The sequence below is a fragment of the Gossypium raimondii genome, chromosome 1, assembly GCF_025698545.1.
Source record: "Gossypium raimondii isolate GPD5lz chromosome 1, ASM2569854v1, whole genome shotgun sequence".
Lineage (NCBI taxonomy): Eukaryota > Viridiplantae > Streptophyta > Magnoliopsida > Malvales > Malvaceae > Gossypium > Gossypium raimondii.
Window position 1 is genome coordinate 44,769,998 of NC_068565.1, and position 14,729 is coordinate 44,784,726.

The 14,729-nt window shown below is 30.5% G+C and overlaps 1 protein-coding gene across 1 annotated transcript; it reads left to right on the forward strand.

Annotated features, from left to right (window-relative positions):
- The first annotated feature begins 4,593 nt into the window (after window positions 1-4,593).
- Window positions 4,594-7,519, forward strand: LOC105785990 (U-box domain-containing protein 15). Its single transcript, XM_012612207.2, has 4 exons — window positions 4,594-5,239; window positions 5,348-5,464; window positions 5,850-6,272; window positions 6,359-7,519. Exons 1-4 carry the CDS (start codon window positions 4,943-4,945, stop codon window positions 7,412-7,414), a joined length of 1,893 nt encoding a protein of 630 aa, XP_012467661.1. The 5' UTR covers window positions 4,594-4,942; the 3' UTR covers window positions 7,415-7,519.
- The last annotated feature ends 7,210 nt before the right edge of the window (window positions 7,520-14,729 follow it).

Here is a 14,729-nt window from a genome sequence, read left to right on the forward strand (position 1 = left end):
ATATTGTTAGTTAAAATATAATATGCAAGTCTTAAAACACTTGCAAATAATAAAAATTTATTACTAAGAATTATTAAATCGTGTAAGAATACTACAGTTATTATTATGTAATTTATGTTCCAAATCTTGTAATAATTTTTTCTAAAATAAACATTTTATTTAACTCATAAAAGGAAATTAGCCAACTAAATTATTAGTCTAGCGATAAAAAATTAATATAAGAGATATTATACTAAAGGTGGACTTGCGGTTAATGTAAAATAAATTAAATGTACCACCCATACGCTCATTCAAATTTACCGTAAATTACTTGACATTAAAAAAAAAAAAAAAGGGGGAAAAAGGATAATTAATTGGAGTTAAGAAGGGATGAGTGTAGAAATATAAATAAAATATGAAGGTGAAGTAAACTTCATTGATTGATTCTATATTCTTATATTACGTAAAGGAAGAGGCAAAATGAGCTGGCACCATTATTTGATTCTCAGCTCCAACTTTAGTTTTAATGGCGGCCCCATTCCAACGGAAATGGTGGGGAGAATGAGGAAGAAGCCTTGGATAGGATCCCCCACCCACGCCCACTGTGCAGGCAGCCCTTCTTCTTGCGTTCAAACCTACCTAACGCAAATCGCCTCACCCTCCCTTCTTCTTCTCTGCATCTTGTAGTTCGGGACACCCACGTTCCTTTTTCTTTTTTCTTTTTAATTAATTTTTAAATCAGATCAAAAAATAAGACTTAGTTGACAAGGCGAAGTCAGAAATTTTAGAATTAAATTATATATTTTATAATAATAAAAATATAATTTTATTATTTTAATAGTTTATATTTTTATAATTTTTAATAGATTAAATTAATTTTTATTATTTTAAAATTTCATAAATTATAAAAAATCTAAATAAATTTTTTTTTTTGCGAGCCCACATATTTGTAGCATAAGTTTTAATTTCAATTTCAATTCTACGTAACTTAAAAAGAAATATTAGATTGACAACCCTCATTTTTATTGTTATTAATATTTCATACACTATAATCGTGAATGAGGATATAACATGAATTAACAAAATTCTTTGCAAAAAAGTTAAATAATACTAACAATTAAGATGTTAAATTTGTAGTTGCTTTAGTATTGTTATATCACTATAATCCGACTCTAAATTTGATTCGGGGTCCAATCCGATTTAATAAAAGTCGACACACATCTCAAAAGGGAGGGGGCTTTCTTTTTCCTCTAATTTAACCACTCAACTCTATCTTATTCCACAACTGTTGATCTGGTATAGCAACAAGTATGAATAGATTACGTAAAAAAAATTATTAGAGGATATTAAATTTAAATTTCAAATTTATTTAGGTATTAATTTTAGGTAAGATAAATAATTCCTAATATTTATCATTGTTAAAAGATCTTATAGATTGCAATCCAATCTAAGTATCATGGCACCGAAATTGAGACTCAACATATTACTTTACCTTTTAATTTATCACAATTTTGTCCCTACTTTAAAAAAGTTTTAATGTGGTACCTCTATTTTTAATTTATTTAATGATTTTTATTTAGCCTATCAATGTGATGCTTTTATTTAACGGTGTTAATTTCGATACCATTTGACATGTAACCTAATGATAAGCTGTCAAGTGTCATTTTCATCGGAATTTTTTTATGTCAGAATATGCTAACAGTCTCAACTTAAATAATCCAAACAAATAAATAAAACATTTAAACCTCAAAAATCATTTAACATTTAAACAATAATTAAATAAAAATTCAAAATTTGAAAATCCCGAATTTCATCATGTTCTACATCTCAACTACAATTTCAACATTTTATCATGTTAAATTCAGTTTTCTTGTACTAAATTTACACTTTTAGTACATTTTTCATAAATTTTCAATTTAATTTTCACTAAAATTCACTATTCATTCATTCTTGTCCAATTCAATTTTTTTACGCTGCTATTATTATTCAATCGATAAATTTTTATTTTTGAGAAAATTTGCTATTTATCTTTCGAAATACTGTTATTAGTGACACTACAATTTTTAAGGTGTTACACTTCTCTTCCAACTCCCTTTCGGGCTTCCCTTAATCCTCAAACAATGACTTTTCTCAAGTAAACCTAGGTCGATTAAAATGAGGAAGTGTAACAAAAACTCAATTTTTCAAATCCAATAATCTCAATGGAGTTAAATGAAATAAAAAAATTGTTGATTTCTAATTTGTTAAACAAATTAAAGCAAAAAATAAAAACCTAGAAATCGTTATTCCCAAATCCCAATCTAGTTAAGCAAATTAAAACAAAAAATAAAAAACCCAACAATTGAGTTAAGCAAAAACCCTCTGATTTTTTTTTATTTCCAATTTGTTAAATAAAATAAAAACAAAAAAAATCGTTGATTCCTTAATCCCAATCGAGTTTCCCAAAATTCTGAAAAATTAGCTATTGGGATGAATCATTCTTATAGCTCAAAGGGAGCTCTTTGCATGGTGAATGACACTGATTGAGAAGAAACAATGAGCAAAGGATTTAAGAAAAGCGAGAAAAATATGTTAGAGAATAAAGAGAAGAAAATTTGAAGAAATAAATCATTCTTTTTACTGGCAAAAAGAACAATTTTTATTTTTATTTTTTACTTTTGGCTTTTAAAAAAAAAGGAGAAATTTTTTTTAAGTCCTCTTTTTAACCGTTTAAGTTGGGTTTGATGTGCTTTTATCTTCAACGAATGGCCTAGCATTCAATGCGGGTCAAAGCATACGGTTGCCTGGCTGGTTAAATGTTGTTAATGAATCTTCTACTTATTTGATGGAATGGTTAAGAGATTATCTATAGTTAAACTCTTCATAACTTATCAATGGGTATAACCTATTTGGTATGAATAGTTTATCAGCCTAGGCGTGGATGTTCTTATTTGGACATCTTACGGATTTATGTTCTTAATTTATTGGCGCGGATATTGGTAAGAATTGATTGAAATTGTAGTGCTTCAAGTTTTTGTGGCTTATCTTCAATTAATAATTTAGGAGATCTCATATAGATTATCACCTGAATTAGATTCAGTCTTTTTTAATCTCTATATTGCAATTCCCTCGACACCATAAAAGAGTCTCATATTTTTTGTACATAATTCTTGATACAGTCTTTTTTTTTTTTTATCTTCTTATAGACCTTTGAAATACTTTTTAGATTGTGAAAACTAAAGAGAATGATGACTTTGGGTTGTACCAAGTTTGAAACTAAGTGGATTTATTTTTTGTCCTATAATCCTCCACTACTATATATCAGGATATCATTGACCCAAAGTGCCACGTGTCATTCTTTCATTGGAACATGTGTCATTTTGCATCAGAAATTAATACCGTTAAATGAGAGTACCATATTGATAGACGGAATAAAAGGTCAGATACCACATTAGACAAATTGAAAGCAAAGGGACTATATTGAAAATTTTGTTAATGTACAAAGGAATTTTTTGCAATTATCCCTTTCATAAAATATGAATAGTTAACTTTTCAATTTTATAAAATAGAGAAATTTAATTTTTTTGTTCAAAGGTTTCCCGTTGACTTTGTGAATTGTTTTAATGAGCACAAATCAAGACAATGATGGTAAAAGATTCAACTCTCAATCGAAATTTGGGTGTGAATTTTATTAAACTATAACAAAATCAAGTAAATTTCATATCTAAACCAATCTCAAATATTACTAACTTAGAACCCCTTTTTTGCCAAATTAAAGTTTTGGGATTTTTATATGACAGTTTGTCAATTTAGATGGATGAAATCCAATCAAATAATGATGTACCTTCATGATGATTTCCCGCTGTTCCCTACTTTTGTTTTTGCACCAAAAATTCATAACCATCCGTGATATTATCAACCCCTCAATTTCAAGTTGTTGTTGCTCGAAGATAAAAATAAATTTATAAGAAATTAGCTCAACGGCTATTTATATTTTGTATTGACAAAAATAATTCACTGAGTATTGAGCGGAGCATAGCAATGATATCAATTCTTATAAAGAATTTTTACTGTAATTTTTTATAGAATAATCTAGGAATATAAAATATGATGGGAGAAATAAAAAGAGACCTTGTTTCTATGGTTTTAGGTGTGTCGTATAAATGAAATTTTGCTCTTATAAATAGTGACATAATTATTTAATAGAAATAGTACCAACTTTTAATTATTGGTAACTTTTCATTTAAAGTTAGCAGATATAATGAATATATTCAGTATTGGAAAAATATAAGTTCATCAACAAATGGTTAGGTGTAATAATAAGGAGAAAAGAACTTAAATTAGAATATTAGAGATAACATTGTTAGAAAGAACAATCATAAACTCGGGAGAAGAGGATGTTAAACATGAGGGAGTTGATAAAAAGGGAAAGGAAATTCCGAAGGTTTGAATGAGTTGGAGATAGAGATGTAGAGCGTGGGTCAGTTTGTAAAACAGGATTTGCACGTGAATACGCGTCACAATGTCAAAAAACCGCGTGAACTCCATTATTTCCCTTTTCTTTTTGTCTTTGACCTTGGTATCTCAATATTTAGCATTAGATTCATTTGATTTTAGTTAATTTATTCGATATTATTATATAAAAATAAGATCTTCAAATTTTGATTAATACTGGTTCATGTTCTAACTCAAAATCTTCAGTAAAAAAAAAATCAAAATTTTATCATTGGCAATAAGAGCATTACTGTTTGCTTTCAATTACATCTTTTTTGCTGATTCCAATTTTAGTAAACCGGAAATCCCGCGAACTAACCGTTATTAATCATCCTCATCAATAAAACCGCCAAATTAAAAAAAGAAAATGACCATGTTCATTGTATTAATGCTCACACTATCAGCTGACACACCCCCTTTTTTTTTCTTTTTACTCAAAGATCACAAATTTTCTGAATACCCTTTGGGGATTTAAGCTTGTTGGTTCGAAATGGAGAGGCAAATTGTGATGGATTCGAGTTCATCGAGTGAATTAGTTAGGGAAATGATGGAGGTGATAGAGACGGTTGGATCCTACGCTGGATTCAGGGTAACTCAAAGGAAGGAGTGCTTGAATTTGGTGAGGAGATTGAAGCTTTTGGTGCCACTTTTGGAGGAGATAAAGGAGCTTGATTACTCAGTTTCGGGTTTGGGTTTGGCTTTCAATTCTCTGCTTAACTTGAAGAAAGCACTGCTTGGAGCAAAGAAGCTGTTGAAGAATTGTAACTATGGAAGCAAGATATATTTGGTAATCATTTATAATGCCGATTGATTTGCCTACTTTATTTGTATTTTTTTTCAATTTTTTCATTTGGCTGATTCAAGATGTTGCATTTTTTCTGTTTGTTAAAATTAGGCAATGGAAAGTGAGGCGGTGATGTGTAGATTTCATGCTGTTTATCACAAAATAAACCAGGCGCTTGATAACATCCCTTTTGATAAACTTGGAGTTTCAATTGAAGTGAAAGAACAAGTAATGTTTCATTTATGTGTATCTTAATTTCATCTTTCTAAATAGATTGCTTGAACTCCCATTTTTTCACATTGTTAAATCAATATATACAATGAATCATTGCCTGGTTTGGTTTAGTTCTTAATCATTGTTTCAACCGATGGACAAGATAGATACTCTCGTTCCTCTATGCCGCACCGTATCGTGTTCACAATCGGGACAATACCAGATTACAGGCACGGCATTAAACAGCACAGGGAAATGAGTGTATCCAATTAGCCGCTTGTACTTGTGACACTTCTTATTACATTGGTTGAGTTTGTGAATTAGCCCTGGAAAAGACCCATTTTTCCTTTTAGCTTGTTCAATAAAGGGGTGGTTATGTTTTTTGATTGAATTCCTTCAGGTTGAGCTAATGCGAATGCAACTTAAAAGAGCAAAGAGGAGGACAGATACACAAGATATGGAGTTAGCAATGGATATGATAGTGATTTTCTCTAAAAAAGATGAAAGGAATGCAGACATTGCTATACTTGAAAGGCTGGCAAACAAGCTAGAATTGCATACCATTGCAGAGTTGAAAGCTGAAAAAACAGCTATAGCAAAACTGGTAAAGCAAAGAGGTGGATATAATGAAACCATGCACCAAATTGTAGATCTCCTGGGAAAGTTCAAGCAAATTGCAGGGATTGATGAAACCGTTTCACTTGATGGTCCTATTTCAACTAGAACTGCCCAAACATGTCAATCTCCTTTAGTACCTCATGAATTTGTCTGCCCAATTACGTTGGAAATCATGACAGATCCTGTTATTGTAGCAACTGGACAGGTAATCCTCACATTACTGCATTTATTAATGTTCCACTTTTTTCAAGCAAACTGAGAAAGGTTTTTTGTTTTTGTTTTTGGTTGAAGACTTATGAAAGAGACAGCATTCGGAAGTGGTTAAATTCCAACCATCGAACCTGTCCAAAGACTGGACAAACTTTAGAACACTTGTCTCTAGCACCAAACTTCGCACTCCGCAACCTTATTCTGCAATGGTGTGAGAAGAACAACCTTGAACTGCCCAAAAAGGATAATTATGCATCTTCAGTTAATTATTCTGCAGAAATCATGGAAGAAATCTCTTCATTGGTTCTAAACCTATCTTCTAGTCAGCCAAATGTGCGTAGAGATGCCATTGTGAAGATCCGTATGCTCTCGAAAGAGAATCCGGAGAACAGAATTTTCATTGCCAACGATGGAGGAATCCCACGTTTAGTTCAGCTATTATCTTATCCAGATTCCAACATTCAAGAACACACTGTCACTGCCCTCTTGAACTTATCAATTGATGAGACCAACAAAAGGCTTATAGCTAGAGAAGGAGCTATTCCTGCCATTATTGAGATACTGCAAAATGGAACTGATGAAGCTAGAGAGAACTCTGCAGCAGCCTTATTTAGCTTGTCAATGCTTGATGAGAACAAAGTTCTTGTAGGGAACTTCAATGGGATCCCACCATTAGTAGCTCTGTTGAAAAACGGGACAATGAGGGGTAAAAAGGATGCAGCCACTGCACTTTTTAACTTGTCTTTGAACCAAGCCAACAAGTCCAGAGCCATTAAAGCTGGCATTATACCACCATTACTTCACTTACTGGATGACAAAAATCTGGGTATGATTGATGAAGCACTCTCCATCTTGTTACTTCTTGCATCTCATCCCGAGGGCCGGAACGAAATCGGTCGATTGTCATTCATCGAAACTCTGGTAGAAATCATTAGAAACGGGACCCCCAAGAACAAGGAATGTGCGGTTTCAGTTCTGCTAGAGTTGGGGTTAAAAAATTCATCCCTTATTTTAGCTGCTCTCCAGTTTGGTGTTTATGAACCCCTAAGAGAAATCTCCATATCTGGAACAAACAGAGCTCAAAGAAAAGCTAATTCGTTATTACAACATATGAGTAAGTGTGAACATATTCCTTGAACTTCCTCAAATGGTTCCAATTGCTAATATATTTTCCCTTGTTTCAGTCTGTCATTGTAAAATTTGCAGCTTCACAACGTATTAGAGATTGTGATTTTTGTGTCAGTTAGTTGTTCAAACAACTTGTTTTTGGTTTTTTTTCTAATATTCTTAAAATATTTTTTTTTCTAAAGGTAACTCTCTTGAAAAATTATTTCTTAATAGTGACACAATGAAACTAGAAAAATACTTATGCTATAAAACATGGTTAATTTAGGGACAACAATTTGGATTGCGGATCGAATATTCACAAATATCCAATCCAAATAAGGGTTACAAAATGTTTATCATTTTGCTTCTAGCATGACCTTTTACAAGGGAAGGCTATAAATCTGTTTAATTCATGTTTAATTTATAATCCCTCCCCAACCTTTAAATAAGAGGATATTGCGCTTTAACGCATTCAAACTCACTTTCTTCTACACTAGCAATAATTGTTGAAACATTTTCAAATATTTATAGTGTTCCAACTATGAATGAATGGGTGTAATTAATTAAAAGATTATATTATTTAATTTTTTGAAAAAAAAATTATAACCATCTAAATAATATTATTTGAATAGTTATAATATTAAATGAATAATTATGTGTTTATTTTAAAGACATTATTATTCAGAAAGACACCTATTGATGAAAGATGTCTCTATGAAGAGACATGAAAATTCCTATAAATTGGAATAGGATTTCATTTGGAAAACACACCAACAAATTTTAATATTCTTTCCATCCTTCATTTTCTAATATTATTAGATTATTCTATAAAGTATTACGGCAGAAATCCTTTGTAGAAATTGAGTTTTTGTTATACATTGCTCAGTGCGTAGTGGACTATTCTCGTCAGTGCAAAACGCAAATAGTCATTGGCTTCATTGTATCCTCGAGGTTAATTTGCTTAGAACTCATTTGCACACCGAAGATAGGTAAGGTCGAATATAACCTTAAAGATAGTGGCTTGAAACACGCCTTGGAGCCTTGTCCTATTTTTTTCTGTTTGAGTTTCGCTCGTGTGTTCGAGATTTTCCTCACCGGAGATTTGAACTAACAATTTTAAGGTTATAACATTCATGATGACTACCACAACACATGAAAGTGGAACAATAAGGGAGTTGGCTTCCAATTTTGTCAAACTTGATCGGTTTGATGGTGGCAATTTTCGACGATGGCAGAAAAAGATGCACTTCTTATTATCAACTTTGAAGATTGCTTATGTTTTGGATACTCCAAGACCTGAAGAGAATGATAACGAATCTGTTGCTGTAACCCGAGAAAGACAAAAATGGGACAATGTTGATTACATGTGCATGGGCCACATATTGAATGATTTATATGATGATTTGTTCGACACCTACCAAAACGAGGTCACCGCTAAAGAATTATGGGACAAATTGGAGACAAGATACATGACTGAAGATGTTACAAGTAAGAAATTTCTTGTTAGTCGTTTCAATAATTATCAAATGGTTGATGGTCATTCTGTTATGGAACAATTCCGTGATATTGAAAATATGTTGAATCAATTCAAGCAATATGATATGAAAATGGATGAAATGATTGTTGTATCCTCCATAATAGACAAACTTCCTCCATCTTGAAAAGACTTTAAAAAGAAGTCTAAAACATAAGAAAGAGGAAATATCTCTTGAGACTTTGGCAAATCATCTTCGTATTGAAAAAGAATATCGAAAACAAGATCAGAACCTAAATTCTAAAAATGCCAAAGTGCATGTTACGGAGGAAGTACAGACTACAAAACCATTCAAGAGAAAGTTCAAACAGACTGATAGAGCACCTAAGTTCAAAAAGAAACAAAAGGGCTCATGCTATTGTCGAAACCATTTTTATTTTTGAAAAAAAAAAACAAAATTTAGTTGTCGATGAAAATTTAGAGTCGCCACCAATCTTTTATTAAGGTGTGATTGGATCACCTAGAATGACTTTGGTCTACGAGTTTTAGAAAAACAGGTTCGTCAGTCAGTTACGTACGAGGAAGGATTAGCACCCTCGTAACGCCCAAAATTTGGTACCAAGTTGATTAACTAGTGTCGTAATGTCGAGAATTAATAAATACAATCCTTAGTTAAATTAAATTATTTATTAGGACTTTCTCATTTTAAAAAAAGAAAATATCACACCCAATGCGTTAGGGCACAATATTTTATTCCTTTCAAGATGAGTTGGTCCTAAAAACTCGTGTAATAAAACTTAAGAAAACATTTAATTGTTTAAAATTTATGAAGAAATCGCAGCCCAATACGTTAGGGCACGATTTCCTAAAATCCCAAACATTCAATATTTCCTTTATTATTTTATTTTTTTTAAAAAATCTTTATCTCGAGAAATCAACGTGTCACATCCAATACGTTAGGACACAACATATTGAATTCCCGATGACAAGTTTTATTTTGTTTGATCAAAGAGTAATTCTCGATTGTTAGATTTAACGAAGAAAATCGGAACCCAATACGTTAGGGCTCAACTTTCTTGAAAATCCTAAATACGAGTATTATCTCTATTTTGAAAAGTTCTATTTTAAATTCGAGTAAAAAGATGATGTGATTGAATGTATGCATAAATGTTACAATAACAAATACATCAATGGCATAGAAATAATATAAACAAATAAATAAACGAAATTAATATAAAAAAACAATAATCCATGATATGCAAAGTAGGGTTGTGCATAATTCGGTTAACCCGATTTTTTTCGGTTAATCGACCGAGTTCGGTTAATCGGTCGGTTAACCGAAAAAATTTGGTCGGGGGTCGATTAATTTTTTTTTATTTTTTCGGTTAACGGTTAAATCGGTTCGAAACCGGTCGGTTAACCGAAAAAAATCGGGTAAACCGAATTTTGCAGGGTAGGGCCTAAAATAGGTCAAATTAAACCCGACCCAATTTTTTCTCAAGCTCAACACCGAACTTTTTGGGTAATTTTCGGGTAATTCGGGTAATTTTCGGGTAATTCGGTTAATCGGGTAATTCGGGTAATTCGGGTAATTTTTAACCAAAAATAAAAAACACATAATTTTCGATTAATTCAGTTAACCGACCTTATTAACTGAAAAAATTCGGTTCGGTTAATTTTTTTTAAAAAAATTCGGTTCGGTTAACAGTTAAAAATTTTGGAAGGTCGGTTAATTCGGTTATAGCAATTTCGGGTCGGTTTACCAAATGAACACCCCTAATGCAAAGTATCAAATAAATGAACAAAATATAAATGAAAACATAAATCAATAAACAAATGAAGGAAATAAAAAATAAAAAAATACAAAATATATACATTAAAATTATGAGGAATAAAAGACAAACATATGATTTGCATATAAAATTTTGGATTATAAATTTATACAAACAAAATACATAAGAAAAATATATAAATATATACATATAAATTATAAAATATGCATTAAAAATATAAGTATGTATTTAAGCATTTTCAAAAATAAAAAATATAGATATATATGTATATATATAAATATAAAAAATATTCATTAGAAAAAATATATAAATATATACATGTATATATATACAAAAGTAAAAAAATTGAAACTAAATATAAAAGTATATATATGTATATAAAAGTTAGGAAGTAAAATAAAAATAAAAACATATGTATAAAATATATATAAGCATACGTATACTATATATAAAACAATATATATATTACATAAAAACGATGCATGCATGAATATAAAAATAAAAATAATAATAATAATCATACAAGACTAATGATGCCACATAATAATATTAATAATATGAAAATAATTAATTTAATAATAAAAAACTAAAATAACAAATAGAGCATTAAATAGCATCAATAATCAAAGACCAATGAATTTAAAACAAAGAGTATAAAAAAATATAAGGCCAAATAAAATGTAAACAAATTTAAAAATAATGAATTTGAAAATGAATAATAAGGGAAAAAGAGATTTGAAATCAACAATATACAAATCAAATAATAAATTATACACAAATCAACAAAATAAGAACGCAAGAGAGAGATAAATTTGAGTAAATACTCTTAAGAATTATTATTACTCCCCACTTTCGTATTTTACAATGAAGGGAGAGGCATCTATTTATAGTTGAGCCTCCCCAAATCCAACGGTACAGATTAATTACATCAACGGCTAAGATTAAAAGGTATCTACAAATTAAATCTCTAAGATTACAAAATCATATCTTCTAAGATTGCATATCATATCTAAGACTACATATCATATCTAAGATTGCATATCATATCTAAGATTGCATATCCTTGAAGATTATGTTTCCATATGCATCAAGCTTGTAGATAGACCTTCAACCTTTTCAAGTAATGGGCCATCCCGATCGGGCCAAATGATATAGTTTTGGACTTTGTTTTATTATTTTGGGTTTATTATTTTTTTATGAGCCCGGGCTAAATTGGCCTATTACAGCTATTATTGTGGAAAGCCGGGACATTTCAAGAATGAATGTCGATTTTTAAAGAAGAAATCATCTTCTAAGGTTAATAATAACGAAAAGTTCGTTGCAATGATATCTGAAATTAATATGGCACAAGATGATAATACATGGTGGATTGATATTGAAGCAACCAAACATGTGAACAAAGACAAAAGCATGTTCACAAAATTCACACAATGTGAAAATGACAATGTATTGTACATGGGAAATTCTTTCACCGCAGCAATCAAAGGCAAACGGTTTGTTGAATTACAATTCACTTCTGGAAAGGTTTTAACATTAAATGATGTAAATTATGTACCAAAAGTTAGGAAGAATTTAGTGTCTGGAAGTTTGTTAAATAAGTTTGGTTTCAAACTTGTTTTTGAGGCAGATAAGTTTATTTTGTCTAAGGGAGGAATTTTTGTGGGGAAAGAGTATACGTATGAGAGTATATTCAAACTCAATATTATTAATAAGAATAAAAATATTACTTCTGTTTATATGGTTGAATCTTTTTGTTTGTGGCATTATAGATTAGGTCATTTGAATCATAGAAAATTGAATAACATGTATAAGTTAGATTTAATTCCTATTTTTAATAATAATATTGAAAATGCAATACATGTATGTTGACTAAAATTACAAGAAACCCTTTTCCCTAAGGTTAAAAGGAAAACAAAATTGCTTGATTTGATACATAGTGATTTATGTGACATACATAATACTCCTACATTAGGTGGAAAGAAATATTTTGTTACTTTTATTGATGATTGTTCTAGATATTGTTATGTATATTTATTGCATTCAAAAGATGAAGCGCTTGATAAATTTAAAGTTTATAAATCTAAAGTTGAACTTTAGTGTGAATCATTTATCAAGTGCTTAAGATCGGATAGAGGTGAAGAATACTATAATCCAAGTTATTTTGAATCCACTGGAATTATTCATCAAGTTTCAGCTTCTTACACACCACAACAAAATGGTGTAGTTGAAAGGAAAAATAGAGTCTTGACTGAAATGGTAAATTGAATGTTATCATATTCAGGTCTTGGACAAGGTTTTTGGGGAGTAACTGTTCTAACAGCTTGTCATATATTGAATAGAGTTCCTAATAAGGAAACTAAAATAAGCCCCTATAAACAATGGAAGAAAAGGAAACCAAACCTTAATTATTTGAAGGTTTAGGGTTGTAAAGCTATTGTCAAAGTTCCAACACCTAAACATAAAAAATTAGGTAAAAGAGGAATTGAATGCATATTTACAGGTTATGCACATAATAGCAATGCATATAGGTTCATGGTAATTGAACCAAATGATTCAATTTTAATTAATACTGTTATTGAATCAAGAGATGCTATTTTTTATGAAAATAGATTTAATTTTATATCAAGACAATTACAGCCACAACAATTGATTCATTCTTCAAATAAGAATGAGATTCTATTGGAACAAATTGATAATAATGATGAATCTTGTCAAGAATTAAGAAGAAGTAAGAGGATTAAAAAGGTCAAAGATTTTTGATCAGATTTCATTATGTTTCTTATAGAAGGAAAATGTGAAAGTATATGCAATAAGATACCTTATTGTTCTAATACGGAATCTGATCCTATTACATTTGAAGAGGCAATGAAATCTTAAGACTCTGCTTTTTGGAAAGAAGCAATAAATGATGAGATGGATTCAATAATGGGAAATCAAACTTGGATCTTAGTTGATCTTCCACCAGGTTTCAAACCAATAGGTTGTAAATGGATCTTCAAAAAGAAAATGAAGGTCGATGGAACCATTGATAAATTTAAAGCAAGGTTGGTAGCCAAAGGTTTTACTGATTACTTTGATACCTATGCTCCAGTAGCAAGAATTGCTACAATTAGACTCTTAATATCACTTACCTCTATATATAATTTGGTTGTTCACCAAATATATGTTAAAACTACATTTTTAAATGGTGAATTGGAAGAGGAAGTGTACATGGAGCAACCGGAAGGATTTGTTGTCCCAGAACAAGAGCATAAGGTATGTAAGCTTGTTAAATCTTTATATGGGCTTAAACAAGCACCAAAACAATGGCACCAAAAGTTTGGTAAGGTTGTTTTAGCTAATGGCTATAAAATAAATGAATCCGATAAGTGCATATATAGCAAATTTAAAAATGGAAAAAGTGTCATAATTTGCTTATATGTAGATGACATGCTCATTTTTGGCACGGATTTGGAACAAATAGAAAACACAAAGAAATTCTTGTCAAACAACTTTGCTATGAAGGATATAGGTGTAGCAGATGTTATTCTTGGGATTAAAATAACCCGAGATGAAAGCACTATAGCTTTATCACAATCACATTACATTGAAAATGTGCTCAAAAAGTTTGATCTTTTCAACTGTATACCAGAATCTACACCTATGGATCCTCAAATAAAATTAGTATTTAATGCTGGTAGGAAAATTGATCAATTAAAATATGCAAGTCTAATTGGTTGTCTTATGTACATAATGACTTGTACAAGACCAAATATTGCATATGCTATTGGAAAATTGAGTAGGTACACAAGTAATCCAAGTAGTTTGCATTGGCAAGCTTTGAATAGAGTACTTAGGTACTTAAAGAAAACTATTAACTATGGATTGTGTTATAATGGATATCCTCCAGTTTTAGAAGGGTGTTCGGATGCTAGTTGGATTACAAGTTTGGAAGATCATGCATCTACTAGTGGAATAGGATTTCATTTGGAAAACACACCAACAAATTCTAATATTCTTTCTTTCTTTCCTTCATTTTCTAATATTATTAGATTATTCTATAAAGTATTACTGCAGAAATCCTTTGTAGAAATTGAGT

Bases quoted from the DNA above. Each gene is read 5' to 3' on its own strand.
- LOC105785990 (XM_012612207.2), top strand. From the start codon at position 4,943: ATGGAGAGGCAAATTGTGATGGATTCGAGTTCATCGAGTGAATTAGTT. The intron at 5,240-5,347 runs GTAATCATTTAT...TGTTAAAATTAG, and splicing joins ATGGAAGCAAGATATATTTG to GCAATGGAAAGTGAGGCGGT. The intron at 6,273-6,358 runs GTAATCCTCACA...TTTTGGTTGAAG, and splicing joins TTATTGTAGCAACTGGACAG to ACTTATGAAAGAGACAGCAT.